The 21,632-nt window shown below is 44.7% G+C and overlaps 2 protein-coding genes, 1 long non-coding RNA gene and 1 other non-coding gene across 6 annotated transcripts in view; 2 read left to right on the top strand and 2 right to left on the bottom strand.

The window, feature by feature from the left end:
* Positions 1 to 3,893, top strand: part of LOC118299831 (LHFPL tetraspan subfamily member 6 protein) — a 43,694-nt gene extending 39,801 nt beyond the window's left edge. Inside the window, exon 4 of the mRNA XM_035623894.2 lies at positions 3,015 to 3,893. Coding sequence (XP_035479787.1) covers positions 3,015 to 3,133 — 119 coding nt within the window. The 3' untranslated portion in view covers positions 3,134 to 3,893. The remainder of the gene's footprint in view (positions 1 to 3,014) is intronic.
* The window catches only part of LOC118299833, a 38,830-nt gene extending 25,544 nt beyond the window's left edge, over positions 1 to 13,286 (bottom strand). For both annotated transcript variants that reach the window (XR_007031679.1, XR_007031678.1), the window contains exons 1-2: positions 13,152 to 13,286; positions 12,127 to 12,188 (exon numbers count right to left, since the gene is read on the bottom strand). This is a non-coding gene — a long non-coding RNA (uncharacterized LOC118299833). The remainder of the gene's footprint in view (positions 1 to 12,126; positions 12,189 to 13,151) is intronic.
* On the bottom strand, positions 12,920 to 12,992 carry trnak-uuu. The gene has a single exon. It is a non-coding gene; the product is annotated as a tRNA-Lys (tRNA).
* Positions 13,287 to 13,497: 211 nt separating the features above from the next.
* Positions 13,498 to 18,187, top strand: nek3 (NIMA related kinase 3). 2 transcript variants are annotated; one of them, XM_035623886.2, is made up of 14 exons: positions 13,498 to 13,649; positions 13,753 to 13,903; positions 14,338 to 14,431; positions 14,555 to 14,652; positions 14,731 to 14,814; positions 15,156 to 15,223; positions 15,323 to 15,409; positions 15,879 to 15,933; positions 16,146 to 16,346; positions 16,613 to 16,727; positions 16,878 to 17,045; positions 17,145 to 17,276; positions 17,458 to 17,575; positions 17,876 to 18,187. In XM_035623886.2, the coding sequence occupies exons 2-14, from the start codon at positions 13,787 to 13,789 to the stop codon at positions 17,979 to 17,981; spliced, it is 1,443 nt and encodes a 480-aa protein (XP_035479779.1). In that variant the 5' UTR covers positions 13,498 to 13,649; positions 13,753 to 13,786; the 3' UTR covers positions 17,982 to 18,187. The 2 variants fall into 2 exon arrangements, with proteins under 2 accessions (XP_035479779.1, XP_035479780.1); XM_035623887.1 differs by lacking the exons at positions 13,498 to 13,649; positions 13,753 to 13,903 and having other exon boundaries at positions 14,347 to 14,468.
* The last annotated feature ends 3,445 nt before the right edge of the window (positions 18,188 to 21,632 follow it).

Below are 21,632 nucleotides of genomic sequence, written 5' to 3'. Positions count from 1 at the left end.
CGACCAACACACCACAGAGAAATGTCAGAGCCTCTCTCTCTCTCTTCTGTATTTTTTTGGCACACAGAATAGCACATGTGGTCAACGCGGCGTGTTTCTCCCTTGTTAGCACGGTGAAAGCAAAACACAATCTCGACTTCCTCCTCTTTGACGATAGCCAGGAGGAGCCGGAGGGCCCGGCGGGTGCGTGCAGTGTGAGCACATAAATCGTGAGCTGTGGCTTCATATCCCGGGCGATTTTGCTCATACAGTGTGAGCCGGAATTTTAACAGCAATATTTATAAAATCCCACAGTGTGTGCCCGGCTTTACGCGCCGAGGCTTTAACCCCGACTGGGTTAATATGTCTTGTTTTCTTTGCCGAATGTCCTGGTCTCAAGAAAAGTGCGAAAACAAAACTGAGGACAGACTTTATCACCAGGCCCTTGACATTCCGCCTCATTGGGGAACAAAGCAGAGACAATTCTCTGGCACCAGCATATTCAATAATGATTCCTTGGTATTTATAATGCATGATAAAAAGTCAACAAGACCTCCGCTTGCAGTTAATTTCTGTAGTGTTTTATGGCGTTGACTATGTGCTGAGAATAAGCAGGAGCCTGATTTGTGCTCTGTATTCAGCCGACACTATCAAGACCATCTCAGCAGGCGAAAGGGTTATTCATGCATCCTTTTACTTTTACTTTTACTACTTTTCGAGGACGTCAATTCATGTTATTCCCAAACATCCGAGCAGTGCTCGGAGAAATCTATTTGATGCGACAAGAATATGTTTTTTATTAAATGTCACAGGTCAAAACTTGATCTGGCTTTTCAGCCCATAAGCTCTGTATGCGGGTGACACCAGGTACACTTAGATTTGCCCCTCGCTTTCGATTTACATCAATGTCCTCCGCGTTAGAGATTCTGCCACTTCTAATTTTCTTGGCGATAACTCTCTTCCTCAAACGTTAAGCCACGACACAATGTCTGTGTTCGATGAACTGGATTACCAAAATGATCCATTCAGTGAAGGCGGTGTGGCTTGTTACAAAACAAGGGTCGTCGCCTGTGGGGTGTGAGTTCCATAATGACGCAAGGGGGAGGTGTTGACCTGACAGTGGCACCAGAGCACAAACATCACCACCCTCAAAATAACAATCATGTCGATTCTATTGGCAAGGCAAGAAATTCATGGTAATAAATGTGTAAACAGGATCACACCCCGAACATCAGCTCCCACGACGTCAGCAGATCGATGCCGCTTTTCTAACGGCATCTCAATCGAAACCGCCCTCACATGATGATCCTGGCTGATTTGAATTCCTCGCCACATCGTCTTGAAGACAACAGGTTCGGACACAGTCGTTGTCAGTCGTTGGCACCGTGACGAACAGCGGAAGTCGCACAACAAGGACTTTGAGTCTCTCCTATTTCGACTCGTTCATTAATCACGGAGAGTAGTCCGTACCTCAGCGACTCAAAGGTAACCTTGAACGTAGCCGCGGGACATTCTGTCACAAGTCGTTGCTGTGACCTGACATGTTTTTACAAAATGGAATGTTCCCGCGTCCTGTTTATATGTAAACTACGGTATGAAAAGACGCAAAGCAAATTATTCATTCAAGTGTGACTCCAACACACACTGAAATATATGCAGCGTAAAAACTAAGCCAGAGAGAGAGAGAGAGAGAGAGGCGTCTTTCCAGTTCTGGCTGTTGTTCCACAGTGAGACGGAGGCTGACATGATTTGTTAATGAGACGCCTCCTCGTCCTCCCACCGGGCTCGTAATTAGACAGCTACATATCTATCAGACATTCTCCTTAAAATGTTATGTGATGTTTACGAGGAGAAGTCTTGTTGGTCATCGCAACATTTTTTCTAAATTTAGAGCCAAATGTAGCTCTTATCCTTTAATCGTTTTAATAATGCACATCATTTCCTCGGAGGATTACAGACGATGTGTCTTAAGGAGAGCTTCTGGCTTCCCGTTCCTGCGTCTCAAGATACCTGCCACATACCAGACTGTCTGTTTGCAAATGAAGTCAAACTGTTCAGTGCTCAGTGCGTTTGTTTCAACAATTCCGCAACTCTTCTTTTTTTTTTTTCTCAAGAGAAAGCCAAATGTTGTGGCTTGAACAAAAAATGTTAAGCAGTTCACAACATTCTCTGACACGTTAATGTTAGAGCCTCGGACAACAATAGTGACGCGTGCGACGGTGCACACAAATAGATTACGAATCCAAGTGGATGCATTTATTTTAGATTAACTGTCACCTTCATGCTCCTTACGACGTTCCGTCAATGCCAGCCAACGCACAATACACATGCAACTATAACATACTGCAAACATCCATTAAAACTGAATATTTTGCCACACTGTGTCATGACTGGACGCGTTGTTCTATGGCACGTTAGCTTTGGAGTTAAACTGATAATCATGATTCTGCAAAGACTTACATGAGCCCAAACACATATACGGTAGTGGCGGAAATGATCCACACCTGGATCGACACTCATTATTCATACATACACCAAAGTCCAGGGACAGTTTTAACTCTTTGTGGCCGCCACTATGTGTACACAGCTCAATCAAAGTAGAGATATTATGTTTTTAAAAATTGTGAGCTCAAACAAGATACAAATTTACCTGTAGTGTAAAATATACCAACATCGGAAACGGCAAGAGAGTTCAGGTTAGATCTGTGTTTAAAACTAAATATTACAACAGCAGAACTTGAATACATCCAGTTGTATATACTCCTGCAGCTTATTTAATCTTAATGGAGTTGACTGTTTTCTGCTCTTTTAGAGACTTTATTTGTCAAAGTGATATGACATATAGAATATAAGTCAGCGTGGTTAACCAAAAACCAATCAGGTGCTTCTTGGCTCAAGGCTTATCTGATTGAGTTTCACTGAAATCTTCTCATGGGGTTTTTTTGGGGGGGAGATATCCTGTTGACAGACTGACAGGGAGATCAACTAAAGGGTGAAAAGGTATCAACCTGAATCCCCCCTGCTTTCCTCCGCAGGTTCCTGCCAGATCGGCTGGGCCTATTACTGCACAGGGGCAGGGGCGGCGGCCGCCATGCTGCTGTGCACCTGGCTGTCCTGTTTCGCCGGGAAGAAGCAGAAGCAGTACCCGTACTGAAGGGAGCACCGGAGAGACGGAGGAGGGGGGGACAGACGGAGACCTCCGCGGTACAATGAAAGGGAGAGGACTCTGACTCTGTGGACTCGCGGTACAGCACACCAGGCACCAAAGACACCAAGTCACCATCCTGGTGCTCTGCACATCATGGGACAAATACTCATCCGACAACTGCAGGGACTGTTCATTATGCAGCACACACACACACACACACACACACACACACACACACACACACACACACACACACACACACACACACACACGGTTCCTCTCGTTAATAGCTGTTCTTAAATGAAAAATAAATGGACCAATTCCTATTTGTAAAATTGTTTCATAACAATTTCTGTAATGAGAGTATTCTCTTTTTTCCTTTTTTTCTCCTTCTTCTTCTTCTCTATCGGTTATTTGATGTTTATGTGCTAGTGTGCCCTGTAATTAAGAGAAAAGTAATACTGCTTTATTGTCACGTGAAGTGTTTCTGTCTCTGCCTCATTTCCCATCCTTGCCTTAAAAACCCACGGAAACGCAATAATCCCTGTTACGTAAAAAGCAATCCAACACTGACTGCCTGCTTCCTCAACTCAGCCTTTTTCGGGTACCCCAAAAATCTAAGCATAGTTTATTTAACACACACACATATAAGATATACGTTGTGTATGATAATGTAATTTATCATATTAGCACATGTTTTGTATCCACTGTTCAAATTATTCTTTGTCATTGTTTTGGTTTTTGTAAATAAATGTTTCTTGAATTACGGGACTCCAAGTGTCATTTCCGTCACAGGGTGAACCGAACAGACCTGCACTCACATTCCTCAAAAGCTTTTCCCATGACCTCTTGATCTCCGCAGTGTCCTTCCCCCGCCCCGGTCGATAAGGAGGATAAGGACGGGAGGTGCGGTGAATCTAACTTTCCCCCGCTGTCGATGAGGAAAATCCCGTGACCTCCAGTCAGACTATTTTGCCTTTTGATCAGGTTACTCCACTTCAAAGCGGAGACAACGGCCGCGATGCAATCGTACCCCGGGACATCGGGGAGCTGTGCAGCCGTCGGCTTAATGTCGAGGCGTGTCTCTCCGCGTGCATATAGCGTGAATAACAATAACGGCAACCTTTTCCATAGCAATTACCGCAGCTGGATGTGTTCCGACAAAGGCCCGAGCGGCGCACCCGGCTCCTTCAGCTACTATTTTTACTCCCCTTCTCCTTCCCTCGCTCTTTTTCCTCCTTTGATTAACAAACAACACTTCAGAGATTCACCCATGCCCAAGTTTACAAAGTCAGCTCATTTACAATGCAGCTGTTCTGAATGTGTTTGGCCCTCATTAGCATGCCCATTTTCTCACAATGCTCGGCATCCCCTGGATAATGGCATGCCCCCCCCCCCATCCTCCTCCTCCTCCCTGTTCTCCCTACTCACTTGAGAAATCTCTCTCTCAGTACTCTGCTCTGCTCTGTTTAATATGTTGTAATGCCTCCCCCTGCATTCTGCTCTCTCTCTCTCTCTCTCTCTCTCTGATCCGCCGCACTGATTGACATCACCAGCGATTGTTACAGTGTCAAACAGATGCCTCGTCAGCTCAGCGCTTGACACATTGGGGTCAAGTTGGAGCGTTCCCTCCTCTCTATCAGTTCCCGTACCTCCGACTAGTGATACCCTGAAATCGGAGGACTTGTTACTCGTAGGCGGCTGACTGTCTTAAATAATAAAAAAAAGCCAGATGTGTGGTAACCCGGGACGTGCGGACGCTCATCGGCGGCCGAGTAACATGATGCCGACGTGTTACAACTTTTGGGTCATCATTTGAATTTAGATTGTCCAGAGCGACTGTGGGCGCTCTGAAATTCAATTTTGTAATGCCGTGAGGACCACATGCTGATTCACACCGCTCACCTTCATTGTGCTGGAGGATGAAGAAATCCTTGTCCCCTGTGACGAAACCTGGTGAAAACTAAAACCATCGGTGTGGCTGGACAGCACTGACCCGACCCTTTAGGGGCAACTTTTAAACCTCCACAGTTTAGGGACTTGACACAAAAACATTTATACATCGATGTAATGGGTAGAGTCAAGAAACGTGCTTATGATATGTATATTCAAAATAAAAAAATATAAATCTACTTAAAAATGAAAAAGATTCACTTTTCTATTTCATTTTCATCCTCTTTTCAGAGCTGCAGTATAATAATAAGCTGTAGTATAATTTGATCTTGGAAAGTCAGCCAAACTCACAGTGGGGATGCTTGGGCTGGATCAAAAAGGTAGTCCCCCCTTCCTTTTTCCCACTCCCTTGTTTATTTAGTTCATTTCCCCTTGACCTTGATGAAAATTGCCACAGAGGAAGAAAAGGCTACAAAGAGAATCAAACCACCACGCGAATGCCACTGCTGAGCCACAGTGAGTGTGGCAACTGTGCGGTGACTCTTTTTTTTTAGATGGTATATCGATGGAGAGGGGTTTTATTTAAGGGAGAAAGCACCAACTCTCCTTCAGAGAGTTCAGCCTTGGCTGCCAGCAAAATGCTTCCGCATCAATTAATTCTTTCTAATTAATTTCCCCCAACAGTAACCTAGCGAGATAATTACTGCCCTAAAGAGCAACTCTGCTTGAAAAAGGTTTTGTGCAACTATGACACCAATCTCCATAAAGATAGTGCATACTTGATACCGCTGCAAGATAACATGATAGGGAGTCATGACTGCAATCATACAGAACCTGTATGGAAAAATAAAGGTCTGTCACCAGGGCAACCCGCAGAAATCACCAGTTGTTCTGTAATATAGTGGCGCACAACCCCACTGTATATGTTAATATCCTGGCAGTGGAGTTAATAATACTAGAATGACACAGGAACTACAAGTACTGCAGCGCAATAACTAAGTCAGTTATACAGGTGCATGGTTTCACATCAGCTCACATACAATCCAGAAAGTGTGTCCAGAAAGTTGAATCTTTGAAATCACTTGTTGATTTAAAATAAAATCCCGCCCGCATATTTTGTTTCCCAGTTACCCACTGTGATTGAGGGAACTGCCCGTATCAGTCTGCTTTAAGAGATCTGGCCATTACCAGGTTTATGCGGACAGAGAAATTAAGGGAATTTGTGAAACCTGATACCAGACTTTATCCGCATCGGCAGAGAGGATCAGAGACTTTAGCTCACGGCTCACACAGAGGAATACAAATTCAAACTCAAGGTTCACTGGTTCACTCGCAGGGATACAGAGGCGCTGCGGTTTGCAGGGTTTTTAAATTAGCCATCTGTTTGAACTCAGGAAAGGTAATCTCCATGCTGGGTGGGAATTTGATTAAGAACAAATTTACAGGGGTTTTTTGTCCCAGTGTTTACCTTTAAAGGCCATGTACGGATTGATGCGTTGGTGAAGTCATCTGGAGCCAGAATCTGTGTGACAGAGGACCGAGGCTGCAGGTCCCACCAATACGCGTGCTCGACCAATCGCAAGACAGTCTCAGGTGTCAATCATGGTGTTTCAACCTGTTTTTATAGCATCAAATAATTGATTACAACCAAACTTATCAGAAACATGAACATACGCCAGTGTGATAAGAACTACCTTCAAATTACATAAACCAATCTTTGGGAAAAATAAGTGTTGAATGTACTTTTTAGTTTGGCCCATGCCCAAAGGAATTCACATTAAAACCCATTGCACATATAGGTTGCACGTCATTTCAAGGAAAAATGGCAACAGTCGCACATAGATCGGTTTTGATACAGAATGTGTTCCCAGAACCAGAAAAGGCTTTTTTCACATGAGATGTTTTGACTCCACATTGAGTCCAGGTAATACTTACAACATGAATGGCTTCTACTGTCCCAGTGAGCCATGGAACTATGACAATGCACAAGCATGCACAGGACTGTGAAACCAAATGGAATCCAGCCATCATTTATTCTGTTTTTCACACCTGTGCAAATGTCAAAAATGTCTCCTCTGAAAAAGGGGCCTAAGATAAAGGTGTAATTTGTCTTGTCGCCATGTCAACAGGTGCAACAAAGCTAACAAGGGAATCTGAGAGATGTCAATCCATCATTATCTGTACATGCTCACACAATCCTGAGGTCAAATCATCAGTCCATCCAACCATCCATTATTACTTCTCCTTTGAGGGTCACGGAGGGATCGAGCCAATCCCAGTTGACATTGTGTGAGAGGCGAGGTACATCCTGGACATCGTCACCAGAAATGCAGAAGACGACTTTTGTGCTGCCCTCTAGTTTTAAAGGCAAGTCTCAGTAGTCTGCAGTCCATGACATCAGTGATGACATAAGCCTGTGGGCTACACGTCTGGACCACTTCATCAATAGCAGATGTCAATTTTTTTTCCGGATAGGGTAAGTAATAAACTTTCAAAATCCCAAATGGCCGCCTCGTTCCCTCCCTCCTTCTGCTCCTCCTTTCCATTTCATTCTGCCGTCTCCTTCAGGTTATTTCCTTCTAAGAGTGGCACTGGTGGATGGCAGCAGAGGAACAGAATAGGAAAAAAATAAACTTTGGTTCCTCCCCAGATAAGACATCTGTGTCTTGTATGCAGCAGAATGCAGGCTGCCGTGGCCTTTCAAACTACTTCAGCGAAAGTTGAACTCAGGCAGCGGGATAATTTCCAAGGCGGGGTGAGACCTGGCTATAACAACTTTGTAGTTCCTGAAGACGAAAAGTGCGTTTCTGGAGCGCTGAAGTCATACCTCTTGGCACAGTCTCAAAGAGAAAAAAAAAACATCACGAGCTTTTCAAAGCTTGTGCAGATGGCTCGGTTTTCATTCCGCGGAGTCCCCAAATGGATTTCTGTTGCACGATTTAAAGTAAAAAAGAAAAATCCAACTACACAGCCCTCCCTTTACTTGGGGAGCATAAACCCCTATAGATACTGAACACACATATTTCAGGACCATATGGAAGAGCTAGTGCGATATGAGATACTGGATATGCAGAGAAGATGCGAGAGCAGCTCCTATCTCAAAATGCTCACATCACCGCGGCGCTTTTCATTATGATAAACTCTGCTATCGACCCTCTGCTGTTGTAATTAGCTGATGGGAGCAGCACCGGCAAAGGCAGGACCCACAAACGCAGACACGAAGGCCGGCAGCCGGAGTTCAGTGGTTTATTAAACAAAGTCAAACAGAAGGCTTACGAAGGAGCAGAGGCAGACGGGGGTCAGAAATGGAAACGGCATACTCCAACACAGGAAATGAGTCCAGGCGGGATGTCACGCAGAGGGGCCGATCGAGACATCTGCAGGACACACGTCCGCCAGCAGAAACCCCCCTGACTCTTTTTATCCTTCCCCAAAGGCTTGTAAGCACCACGTCACCGGTCCGCATCTGTTTTCAGCCCATTGGCCTCTCATGTTTTTTTTTTAAATATGTCAGTCCTCCGAAGTGCAGCACCCGTCCCCCCGAAATGTTGTCCACAGCTGAGCTCCTCCTGGAGGTCTTTGATAATGTTAATCCCAGCATTTCATCAGTCATAAACAACTCTCTGGCCACTCTCTTCCAAGCCAACAGTGGCTCAGCTCCTATTTGAGAATCCAGCAGTGATCCCGTAATCCTCGGTAACCACAGGCCGAACCTTCAACTGCTGCATCTGTCGAGTCAGTTTAAGCCAACTGATTCTGATATTGAGAACGTTTCAGAGACATAGACAGCTTAATCACGGAGTCGGGCACATTCTTTGTTTGACTGCTGATGAAGTCAAACTGAATTGTTTTTCAAAAAAAATTCAAAAAAAACATCGCTCACAGTGACAAACTCAGAAGTATCACTATTACTCTGCGATCAAGTTCTAGTAAACCAGCTTCGTACTACCTGATTTACAGACACATTTGCAACGAGCTGGTAGAAAAAGCATTTGAAAATCGAGCAGATACAGGGCTGGATATTTCCTCAGAGCAAGTTGAGTCTAAAAACATCCTGCAGAACACCATATGTTCAGCGGTTCTGGTGCCTCGAGGTTTTGGGGGCAACTTCCTCTTTTCGTTTTTCCTGTTCCATTTTCTCCTCCTCCCAGATGTTTGTGTATCATTTAGCGACATCTACCACAGGATCTGCTGTTACTCACCACATGTTTGCTGGTACAATCCTGTGGCGCGTGTCCCACAATACAACACAAACGTCTCCGAGGACTGGAACGGTACCCCTGCAAACATCAACGCAGAAACTACTCTAGGAAGTGAAGTGCAATTTGACTTACAATCACTGCACTGGAATAATGCACATTACATCTTTGGAAAGTGTTTGTCAAGTTTGAGCGCGGCGTTGCCTCAAATAATCCGTGGCTTATACTGTTTGAAGAGCAGCCCAATCTCCAGCCACACACAGATTCAGAATTTGATGCATTCCTGGAAGGATTGAAGCTGTTTGCCTGGATCTTTATTAGGTAACTGATAATCATACTGTGAGATGTTTTTAAACTTGTGCTGTTAATGTTTCTGAAACTGCCATGGAGGCGTTCACCCACCAACATCCAGGACGGCGATGCCCACACCCTATTCGTCTGCACGTGACGATCCAGTATGTTTCATATGCCAGCCGGGTCCATCTCCAAGGTCTACGAAGGATAAACAGCCCCGGAGACAATGAAGTGAAAAAATTGGGGACAGGGTGACGTTATCCGAGATAATTATCCTTGGCTCAACATATGCTCCGAGGTTAAGTATGGGGGATAAAGCCTTTATTTATGATGCTCCAATGGACATTAAAATTCAGATAAACTGTGGATCTCGAGAGTGACCTTCACAGTCAACAGAGCAGCTTCGCTGACACACAACAACAGAATAATGTTGGGTTTCTCTCTCCCCCGGCAATTTTGTGAGAACCCCCTTAAATTCTGTGAACCACTATGAGACTGGAACGTCACCATGGTCGGAGACCGCCCGAAGAGGCCCCATGCCACAAGAGCTTTCTATCCAAAGCGCCATCATTTTTGAGATTTGTTTAAAGAGATTACTGACGGTGCGGTCGAAATGTCCTTCCTATCTACTATTCCTTGACCTCAGTGGAAAACATCATGAGGTCAAGGAAAGGTGTAAAGGAGGAACAATAGGACTCAGGGAAAGTCGACAGCGCTGCTCAGAGAATCCGACTCGACACTAAACTACATCAACATGTGACGGCGGATGTTATTGAGATGCGTCCGCCGTGGTGAAACTACACATTTCCGAAGATGGACTACAAAAAAGCGGCTCCGTCAGCATGTTTCAGTGTGTTTTACCACCGTGTGGGGGGGGGACCTGCTTCATATGAAAGTGCCCCGTGGTATCGTCTGTTATTATATGAATCGCTGAACGGTGTGAAGATGTTGGCAGTGATTAAGAACTTTAGTCACAGGCTACAGCTTTAATGTTTCCTCATGGAGCTTTTTATTTTATTTTATTAAATTAGACAAATCATTGCTCTTCACAGTTTTCTGTTTCCATTATCTATTTTCTCACAGGGGATTCGAAGATTTAACACTGCCGTCTGAATAAAGTGTGTCACTTGGTTAACGAGATACTGTAACGGTACATGTAACTCTATCTCACAGACCTACATATTGTTTTATTATATTTAACAGTGAAGTATCATATCTCTCTGATGGGTGCCTGAGGGACTTAAGTAATCACCCTATCAGACTGTGGATTTCCAACCGCCCCCATGTCCTCTTAGAAATTAGACTGGCAAGACGTCAAGATTTTCTTTTTTTTTTAAGACAGATTTTATGACATTGGCAGGTTTCTCTGACAACATTTTGACATCACAGAAGGTCGTTCGTCAGGGGGGGTTCGCTGCCTCTTTCGGCTCTTGACTCTGTTTTTGGTCCAGGACTTGTCATTTGAGAATGATCGAGCTGCCACGTTCACTTGTGGATTCTCTCTCAAAAGCACAACTGAAAATCTGATTGTATTAAATTGAAGCGGTGACAGCTGCAAAAAACTGGCGTACGTTCATGTAAGAATCAATAAATACGTCTTGGATGTATGTCCCTTGATTCTCTGATCTGTATATCATGCAGGTCTGAGGACTGAGGAATCTCGACACCACGGGCTCTTATTGTCACTCGGTTTGGATTTTTACTGCCCCACTGCTGCGTCATGTCAGTCATATGTCATTTTTTTTAAAGCAGCACAAACTAGAAAAGATGTGTCGCGGCATGTAACTGACACCGTATGCCTACGATTCTGCATTGAAATGCACTGTCAGCAGCAGTCACCTACAGCAAAGACCACTCTTGTTCAAACAAGATCTTATTCTCGCCCCGATCACAAGTGATATTATCTAAACTTTGTGGTAAAAGCTCTCTTCCTCTCTGACACATACACACTTGCGCAGCTTTGGCCCTTCGGTGTTCATCTTTAATAACCAGCAATTAATGATTAGCCGGTTGGCCGTGTGAAAAATTCCTCATCGCTTGTGAACTGAGCAGAGCAGAGCAGAAATAACAGCCTGACACTTTTGCACACTGGACATAAACACTGTCTTGTCAAACTTCACAGACGGTTTGAGTTGCAAAAATACAAAATGAAGTACAATGTGCGAAATTACTGCAAAACGCCATGGACGGATTCCCACCAAACTCGGTGGGATTATTACTCGGGAAAGTATCTATAGATTATTGAATTTTGAAGCTGTTTGGTACAGGTCACAAGTCAAAGTCATCAGAAAGAGGGTTCCAAAAAAAAGAAACATTTTCCAACATATGATAGGCAATGCAAAGCTCGTATTGATCATAAAACTATTCCCCATCATATGGTATCATGATGTCAGATAAATGACGTCATGCATAGTCGCAATGTACACGGATCGCAAAATAACTCACGATCATATCACCCTCAAACTTACTTAAAAAAATACAGTCAACATACAGTTGCCATAGAAGCCCAGCTGAGGTTTGTGCAAACCATCACAGACATTTCCTCAAAACAGCTTGTGTAGCATAATCCAGGAGGAGCTGAAGACAAACGGTTGCACCATGCCCAATATTTACCTCATTACTGCTTTTTATTTTCCTCCTGTGGCAGACTCCTTGCTGATAGGTGCCGCAGAACACTGCCAGGGAGCAAAAAAAAAAATACACTAGGTAATGGGGCAAATATGAGACATGACTATGCAGTCATTTGACCATGAAGCGCTTGGTTTATGCTGCACAAGATGCCGGGGGAATTCTGCTGGAAATTAAAAGGAGCCTACCGGTGTGTGTGTGTTCAAGAAACAGCTCCATAACTATAAATCACACACACTTTACAATTGTGCTGACCATATACAAATGCATGTAATGCATTTCTTTATTTTAAATGTATTTTTCCTGCTGTTCCATCAGCCGGCGGTTACCAATCACTGCTTTGTGATGCGGAAATCTATCCATCACGCTGGAAGTGAAATCTGCATTCTTTTTTTTTTGTCAGTACAACATTATCATTATCTCATAATGTGATTTTCGCATCATATGGATATGAATGGAAACCAATGGATGCATGGAACAGAGCCACATTTACACCCAGCTCGTGTCCTCTGGGAAATTGGGGTCTGTAATGATGTGTTTTTGTCTTCAGGTGGTCACGATTTGCAGCTACAAACATTCACTGTTTTACATTCAACCTTGACTGTTTTGATCCATAATTCATTCAATAGTAAAAAATACAATAAAAAATAATGAAATGAATAAACTTGATTGAGGATTATCTCCACCGGAACGTTTTAAAATAACGTGAACGTTTTAAAGTAATCATACATTCATTCATGAATCATTCACTCCGCTGCTTCCGAATAAAAACAACATTCGCCCGAACAGGGACTTGAACCCTGGACCCTCAGATTAAAAGTCTGATGCTCTACCGACTGAGCTATCCGGGCTCTGAGAAACCACAAGGTGTTGAGAGCGTATTTAAAGATGAGAGCTAAACATTTTCCACCTATTATTTTCCCAGTATGCCCTGCAGCGACCCAGCAGACAGAACCCCACACTCATGTTATCTGTACGTGATTTGTGATGCTGTCAGATGCTTAGCTCACCACGAGGTCGACGCCTCTGCACATCACCGACACTGACCCGGGACCACTGAGGGGACATTTTTACTTTTCACTGGCAGCAGATTACAGGTCAGCGGGCAGGGCAGGGGAGAGCGGAGAGGAGGGGGTCGGCTGGTGGTCCGTGCAGCCGTGGGCCCTGTTGTTTCTGTTGAGTTTACATCAGGTGGAGTCTGGGTTTTCCAAATTCATATTTGATCTACTTTTGACGAGGAAGGGCGTCACTGTCATTACAATTCAAAACTCGTGCATCAAATAAAATGAGGGAACGCTGAATACTCCGATATGGAAGCGTTTGACTCGACAGGGTAGTTTGACGTTGTCACAGTCCTGTGAGGGGAACTTCCGGGTATCAATCATTTGTGATCTACCGCCACCTAGCGGCGCCGCCGCGCAGCGCAGGGTCTGCCGTGTGCTACGTCACACAACAACAAGGAAGTGGCGGTGGCCAAACAAACAAAACAAACCGCACGAGGGGAAAAGGTGAGATTGTTTTGCTCACCTGAGGCACATTTGAGACTGAAATAAAATCGGCCCAGTGTGTCGCGGCGTGATGGTTTCATAATGTTGTCTTTGTTTTTGGCAGGCTATTTTCTGTGGTTGTTTTTTTAAGACGCTCCATGGAGACCTATTCCCTCCTGCGGGTCATCGGCCAAGGCTCCTTCGGCCGGGCTGTGTTAGTCCGCTGCAAGAGCAGCGAGGAGAAGTATGTGCTGAAGGAGATCCAGCTGCCCAAGGTACAGCATGTGCATACACATATAGTGACTGTACCTTCATATGCACTGGATGGCTCTGTTCGAAATTCCCTTCTTTATTTCTTTTGTTTTCAATAGAAAATATTGTGAAACACATTTTTTTGTCTTGAAAAGTGCAAAAAGCGAAGCTGTACTTAGTTTACTTACTTGTTTACCTGGTAGCCGGGGCTCGAAGGTGAAAATATTAATCTTGAGTAACAAAAAGAACACATTAATAAGCTGGATATCTATTAATTGATTTATGGAGAATTGTAACAGTCTGCAGACTTTATTCCATATTCCGGGATCGGATGTGGAAATGCTATTTGCACTCTTCCGATAACCAGATTGCCGCCTGCCCCGAAACGTGGAGGCCTGCTTGTTTTTGCATAATTGGAAATGCATTCATGCTTGTATTTGCATTTTTCTTTTTTTAGAATCAGTCTAAAATGGAGAATTCGAGGCGAGAAGCCGTCCTGCTGTCCGGAATGAAGCATCCTAACATCGTGGCCTTCAGGGAAGCCTTCGAAGGTAATCATAGACCTAACCCTTCAAGACCTTCTGAAAGGCATGTTGGACTCTAGTGACATCCAATTATTATCATTTTGATTGTATGAGAATACACAATGTGATTGTTTATTTTATTTTATGCAGCTGATGACCTCCTGTGTATTGTTATGGAGTACTGCAGTGGAGGAGACCTGCTGCAGAGGATCCGGCAGCAGAAGACGGCACAGTTTTGTGTTGATGACGTATGCCTCGGCCACATGCAAATATTCTCACGATTGTATTGTTATTTTGGTATTTATCTGAATTTTTTTCCCTTCCAGATCTTGAGGTGGTTCGCTCAAATGTGTGCAGGTGCAAAGCATATCCACGACAAACGGGTTTTACACAGGGACCTGAAGTCCAAGGTACAGCAGTCTCAAGATGTTATAGTTTATAACACCTTTCTCTGAAACATATATGAAAAAGAATTGCGTTCATACAAAAAAATGGGCGTAATATACAAGTGCTAGATCAGACTGAATCCTGAATCTGAAAGTCAATAACTAAATTTATTGGTTGGTTGCGTGTTGATAGAATCTCATCAGTGTGAGCGCTGTGGAGTGAAATGAACAGGGATGAAACTGCTGATCAAGATACGATCGCAACATCATCTCACTCTTGTGCATAATGTCATAATTTCGCCGTGCTTGGCCGCTCTTGTTCGTGGTTTATATGTTAAATCATCGCTCTTCATTTCCTCTCCCAGAACATTTTCCTGACAGATAATGGGACAATCAAGCTCGGGGACTTTGGCTCGGCGTGTATTCTGAACAGGTAGAGGAAGAAAAGCCAGAGGCAGCAGTTTATGGTTTTACACTTTTGCTGTTACACTTTAACTTTCCCTAATTTTTTACCCCAATAATTGTGTTGCAGCTCAAAAGCTTACGCTCGTACTTACGTTGGGACACCGTATTATGTGGCTCCAGAAATCTGGGACAATAAGCCGTACAACAATAAGAGGTATGGTGCCGTGTCTGTCAGAGTTGCACTATTATTGGTTGTTTTTTTGCAACAGGAAGTGAAGTGAGGAATGTACACCCTCACTATAAAGGAAAGAACAACATCTTGCATCATACAGTTGCAAATATATGAATGCATACATTTCATAAAATGTGCTACAATATACATATGTACGCAGTGTCCGGTCTTAAGTTATACAGCTTGTTGGTATGTTTCTATTTACAGATGTTCATAAGAGATCAACAGGATGTGAAAATGGAATATGTAAATGTCCATTTTTTACACCCACAGTTTCCCTTCAGGTCTGATTTTCCCATGGCACATCTTATTAGCACAGTGCGTTTCATTACTTATGCAGTGATAATGCAGCTCGTGTGTGGAGTGACTGGTCATTTGTCTCTCTCGGCTGTGCCAGTACATGACGAATGTCTGGTGTGAATGAATAACCCTCTCTTTTTGTGCTCTGCAGTGATGTGTGGTCTTTGGGCTGTGTTCTCTACGAGCTCTGCACCCTGCGGCACCCGGTACCTCCCTTCCTCTCTCTCTCTCTCTCTCTCTTTCTCTCTCTTTGACTGTGGACCTCTCTTCAAGTACTGTAAATGAATCATTGTATGAAATACTTGCGATGTGATTGTACTGCACAGCAAGGTGCTGCAAATCCCTGTTGTGGAACGATGGGAGGCCCAGTGTCTTCAGCCGAGCTAGATTATCCTCTGTGTGTTTCTCCGTGTCCCAGTTTCAGGCGTCCAGCTGGAAGAGTTTGATTCTGAAGGTGTGTCGCGGTGCGTACCCTCCCCTCCCCAACCACCTGCCCTACGAGCTGCAGTATTTGGTCAAGCACATGTTCAAGACGAACCCGAAAGACAGGCCGTCCCTGCACACCATCCTGACCTCTCACCGGGTTTCCAAACTCCTACGTTCACATTTTCCATCCCAGGTAAAAAACACAATCTGATCGCTTCAGCTTCCTGCACAGTGACAGTCACTCAGGCAGTTGAACCTGAAGTGATTTTATGGCCGCCCATCCATCAGAAAGATCTACTGCCGGGACGTGGTGTCAAAGTGAGAATTTAAACTTACACTTCCCCAGCTGCGGTTGACCCTATGTGGAATCTGACCTTTTGACACATTGCTGTTAGTTCAGATGGCCGCGGAGCTCACGTTGTGCTCTTGATTTACTGCACCGCTGTGAATCTTGTACAGGTGATGGAGTCGGAGGCGCAGGGGAGCCGCACGGGTCGATGGAACCGAGAGGAGGGGAAGGAGGTGGCTCGTCTTCTGGGAGAGAAAAGTTTAATAAAAACGTCAACATTTGAAGGTAGAGTCCACGTCAAAGTTTGCAAAGGCATCATGAAAGGAAGGGTATACTATAGCAATTCTGGGAGAACCCTGTCACGTTATTTTTTTTTTTGTGAAGTCTGGTATGAACAATAAGCAAAATAACGTCCTAAATGACCTTCCACCCCAGGCCGGGAGGCATCTGAGGGTCACTGTGAAAGCACAGAGCCCGGCAAGCGGAAGCAGTGGGCAACCGAGCCGTCGGACACTGTGCTGCAGGTGCTGGCCAACGCCAGCCTCGCCTCATCTGACAGCGCGGCATCGACCGGCCACACCCTCGCCGGGTCTTCTCGTGGAAGTATGAGAGCAGTGGCAACATTTTCAATTCCTGAGATTTACCAAAATGAAATGCAGTATCGGAGTTTTGTATCCCTGTGTTGTTGTTTTTTTCCCCCAGGCGTGTCGGAGGATCCAGAGGGCAGCAGACAGAGGAGGCAGTGGGACAGGGATCCTCCCGAAAGGCTCCTGAGTCTGTTGGAGAAGGCCCAGCTGAGCCGAGCCTTCAGCACCTTTTTAATAAACAAAGGAGGTCTGTTGAAATAACTTCTTATTTTAACATAAGAACAAATAAACTGAAATGAGAGGATGTTAAATTTCCTATGAGAGTCGTTTCAATCATGATAGGATTATGCCAATGCAGTAGATGATATACAATAAAAAGATGTCTGTGGTGGTGGTGGTGGTGGTGGTGGTGGTGTTCACATTTACAGGGGTGGACCTTCTCGTGGGACCCCTCTCCGAGCAGCAGGGTGACGACACCGACGGTCCTGAGGCGGAAGTGGCCACAGACGAGGACCGACTGGAACCACGCTCTGACGACGAAGACACGTAAGGAGCCCGGACTAGTGTGTTCATGATATTACCACATACGTTTTTGGTTTTCTTTTGACACCCGAATAATTTTTAGTAACTCCTAATGTGGCTTTAAAGGGCCATAGCACTATTTTTTGCATGGAGAGAGTATGAGCTGTAAAACCAAATCTGACAGCAGGTGGTAATTGTTTATTTCACATTCAAACTCTGATCTCGGATGAAGGTACAGGATGTACAGAATTTTTTATGACTTATATGTGTGACCACGAAAAAACTAGGTTTAAATTGATGGCACTGTATGTTCTGTCTTCACAGAGACTTTGAGGAAGAATCTCCATGTGACTGGATAGATGGAGTTGGAAAAATGTTTGCCGAACACTCGAGTCGTAATGATTGTGGACATAAGTTATTATTAAGTTAAGTTTATTAAGTTTATTATTATTGAGTTTACAAAAATCCAGTTAAGCTCAAACTGTAACAGTGAGATTTATTGTTAAATGCTCTTTGCTGATATTTGTGTACTTGATACTTCAACAAATACGCAAACGTTCCACTTGAACATTGTTCAACTTTTTTGTCACAATGTTTTTTTGTTTTTTTTTCTTACATAAAGATGCTTGAGACGTGTGTTTGCTCCGTGTCTCGTTTGATTTGAACATCTGCGGCGTGCTGCTCTGGTTACCACTGAGAACACTCCCAGTAGATTGAGGCCGTCTGGAAGCCCGGCTCCTGTTTGGCTTGTTCGGGGGGAAGCAGGAAATAATAGACTCGGGAGCAGCTGGGTCTCGGATGGGGTCACACCACTTTGAGCCCGCCCGCACCATTTGATGTCCATTTCCTCTGCAATATCAAAAGTAGACTATACATGTTCAGTCACCGATGTTTTTGAATGTGTGTTTCATTCTCTCGGCGAGTCATTGACAAACAGACATCTGGCCCCCCTGTTCAGCTGCTGTGTTGTTTTTTAATTTGTCTTGAACACAGTTTTGCAGACACACAGAGAGAGAGAGAGAGAGAGAGAGAGAGGCGACATCGCTGGTCTTCCCTACAGTAGATTATTATGTACCACTAGGTGGAGATGGAAACACTGATGTGAACCTTGTTGTGTGGTTCACACACACACCCCCCCCCACACACACACACACACACACACACACACACACACACACACACACACACACAATGCCAGACGTGGTACAATAAATCAGTGAGTGCTCGCCCTAATTACATGTGAATTTAGGGGAGACTGTGTTCTTGGTTGTTGGCCCACTAATGAGTATAATGATATTTAACATAAGGGAACAAGTAGAGCCGGTAGCTTTCTGCCGCCAAACTAAGAGCTCGACGGCATGAAATAAGAGCAGAGCCCTATAGCTTAACCCCGTGTGAGAAAACAGTGAGGCCAAAGCCTGAACCTCGCCCACGACAGTTTGGGATCAAACAGGATATAGATACTACAAACCCCATGAGTCAACAGAAAACACAGTGGTGCTGATTCACCAACAGTCACGCCACGGTCGGAGTAATCCTGCTGCCAACGTTCCCTCCACTGTGAGGAGCCTCCCATTGGCTGACGGGAGGACTCCACTGTGTGAGCGTCTGGATAGATACTCCATCTGCCCATGGTGGGTTTTATTGAGGAAGCTCGGGGCTGTAGCTCGCCCCTTATCTTGAAGCCACACTGAATCCCCCCCCCATCCAGGGCTCAGGGTCCATACGCCAGCCTCCTGCCTTTTTTAAAATTGTATTATTATTATTATTACTGCATTTCCCCTTGAACCTCCATGTTCAAGTCCAGGAAAGATACAGATAAAGTTGTCAAGCCTTGCTGAGCTACAGCATCATCGTGTGTGCCCTGCAGATAGGAGGGTCTACCATCAGTGTCCATGATGGACTAGACACTGTCTGTATAGCTAATGTTACACTGGGGAGTATGTGGGGATTATGTTATTACAGGCTTTTAGTGGGTGTTTGAACCGCAGCACTTTTCAAGCATCGATGTGCGCAGGCTTTGGGCATCAAACACCATTAAACATTAAAAGTTGAAAAATCAGTAGCTTGATCAGATGCTTAGGTTTGTTTACTTATTCCTTGATTAAATCTTTCCTGATCCAAATCATTCTTTTAGAGTTCCTTGATTTGACACTAGTGTGTACTGAGCTATTTGGAATATTTTGTTGAAATATGAAGAAAAAAAAAGGGTTTCTCACATTCCGCCAAAATGTCCATATCAAAACTGATGTTATTTAGCAACTTTACCAATGTCAGAACTTTTTAAAGCCAGTTCCAGGTTTTTAAATTTCAATTTTGAGTCCGGTCTGAACGTAATATTGGTTTGATACTACAGGGGGAGGTGAAAATAATATATTGTCTTCTATTATTATAGTCTTGTTTCCTCATGTCTTTTTATTGTTATTTTTCTCATTCCATTAATAAATGGCACAGCAAAAACTCAACAAAGATAGGATTTATTTCCTGGTTGGTTGGCTTGGGTTAAATGGTGCAGCCGTTCCTGTAACTGCTGGGTCAAGGGTGACCTGAAGATAAAATCCTGACTGAACACTTTTATGAAGTTGCACCTCAGAAAATATGGAGGCAAACAAGCTGATGAACAGGGGCTTCCTCTTGCAGGAAGGATGTGAAGTTATGTCTGTTGCATTTCAACGGCTATAAATGGGTCAAAGAACAAAATGCTCTTTGAATGAATTACTGCATCCGTGCAACGCTCCGAACGCGCAGCGCCGACGAAATTCAACTTGTTGCTCCCAATCAGTCCGCTGATTCGACTCGTCGAGGTGTGAGAAGTTAACTGCGCAGAAAAAAAAGCCAGCACCATGGCGTCACTCTCAGAGCTGGTGATTCCGCTGTGACGTCACGCGTGTGTTTTTGTGGACAAGCATGGGCCACACCACAACGCTCTAGTGTCTGGTGCAGCACGCTCGCAAGAAGGAAAATCTGTGGAACTGAGACACGCTGATGGAACATTTCCTCTCCGGCCTTCTCTCTGTTCCTCCCACTCCTCTTTTCAAAAGTAGCCACATCCTGTGTTTTCCGGCATCTGCTCAGAGTCACGGCGCGGCTGCGTCTCCAGCCCCCCTGCTCGGACATCTAATCTGAGGCTCTTCATTGATTTTCTTCCTGCTCATCCTGGTGACCTGATACCAGACAATCAAGCGACTTCCCCTCTTATCGAATGATGCACGAAAAAAAAAAAAGGCCTTTCATTTTGTCCTTCTGGGAAAAAAAAGCCCGCACACCCCGACCCTCGCCTCCTGTCATCACCCTCGATGACATGTCAACGCTCGTTAATCGGTGGCCAACTCTGTTCCCCCTTTTTGGCTGTGTCGCAGTGCCTGCCTGTTTTTAAACGTGGCCGGCTCTCCGAGCACTCCCAGCGTCGCTCAGGAAGAGCTCTGCAGATGCAAGATGACCCAGCGATCCCTGTCTGGCTACCGATGCTGATACTGATCTCTCACTTTTGAGGGAAGCCCAGTTTTTAACGTCTCAACTGTGTGTGTGTGTGTGCACTTCACTAATCCAGCTAGATTAGTGTCTGTACTTGTATGTGAGTTTTTAATGGGCGTTTATTGCTTCACTGGTATCTGCCACACACTGGAGAAAACAATGAAACCCGCCAGCATGACTCACTCAGTAGAGAGAAGTGTATCATGGGGAGCAGCTCTTCCTGTTAATAACAAAACACTTGGCCGTTTGTGGTCGGGAGTCTCTTTGCAACTATAAATATGGGAGCTGTCATTGTTATGATTATTTCAAGCCCTCTGCCGTGACCCTCCATTGTCTGCTGCGCGTGTTTTGTTGCTCTGCATCAGACAATGGAGACTGGCGTGGCCAAGCAGGGCCTGTCGTGGAACAGCACAATTCATCAGCCGCTCACAGCAGAAAGGTCAGGAACAGTTAAATTTGGCTCATGTGGGACATGAGCCGGGAGCCTGCGCATGTCGCCGGGCCGTTTGCAGCTTTAAAGCGGCTATTGTTTGTACCTCACATGCCTCGTGACTCGTGATGGGCCACTCCGCAGTAAAGGCAGGGTCCAATGGCCACGCTGACCTGT

This window comes from Scophthalmus maximus, chromosome 11, assembly GCF_022379125.1.
Source record: "Scophthalmus maximus strain ysfricsl-2021 chromosome 11, ASM2237912v1, whole genome shotgun sequence".
In the NCBI taxonomy this organism is placed as follows: domain Eukaryota; kingdom Metazoa; phylum Chordata; class Actinopteri; order Pleuronectiformes; family Scophthalmidae; genus Scophthalmus; species Scophthalmus maximus.
This window is presented reverse-complemented; position numbering and strand designations above follow the sequence as displayed.

Coding starts and splice junctions, on each gene's coding strand:
- nek3 (XM_035623886.2), top strand. CDS start 13,787: ATGGAGACCTATTCCCTCCTGCGGGTCATCGGCCAAGGCTCCTTCGGC. Junction 17,277..17,457: donor CTTTTTAATAAACAAAGGAG/GTCTGTTGAAAT, acceptor TCACATTTACAG/GGGTGGACCTTCTCGTGGGA. Junction 17,576..17,875: donor CGCTCTGACGACGAAGACAC/GTAAGGAGCCCG, acceptor CTGTCTTCACAG/AGACTTTGAGGAAGAATCTC.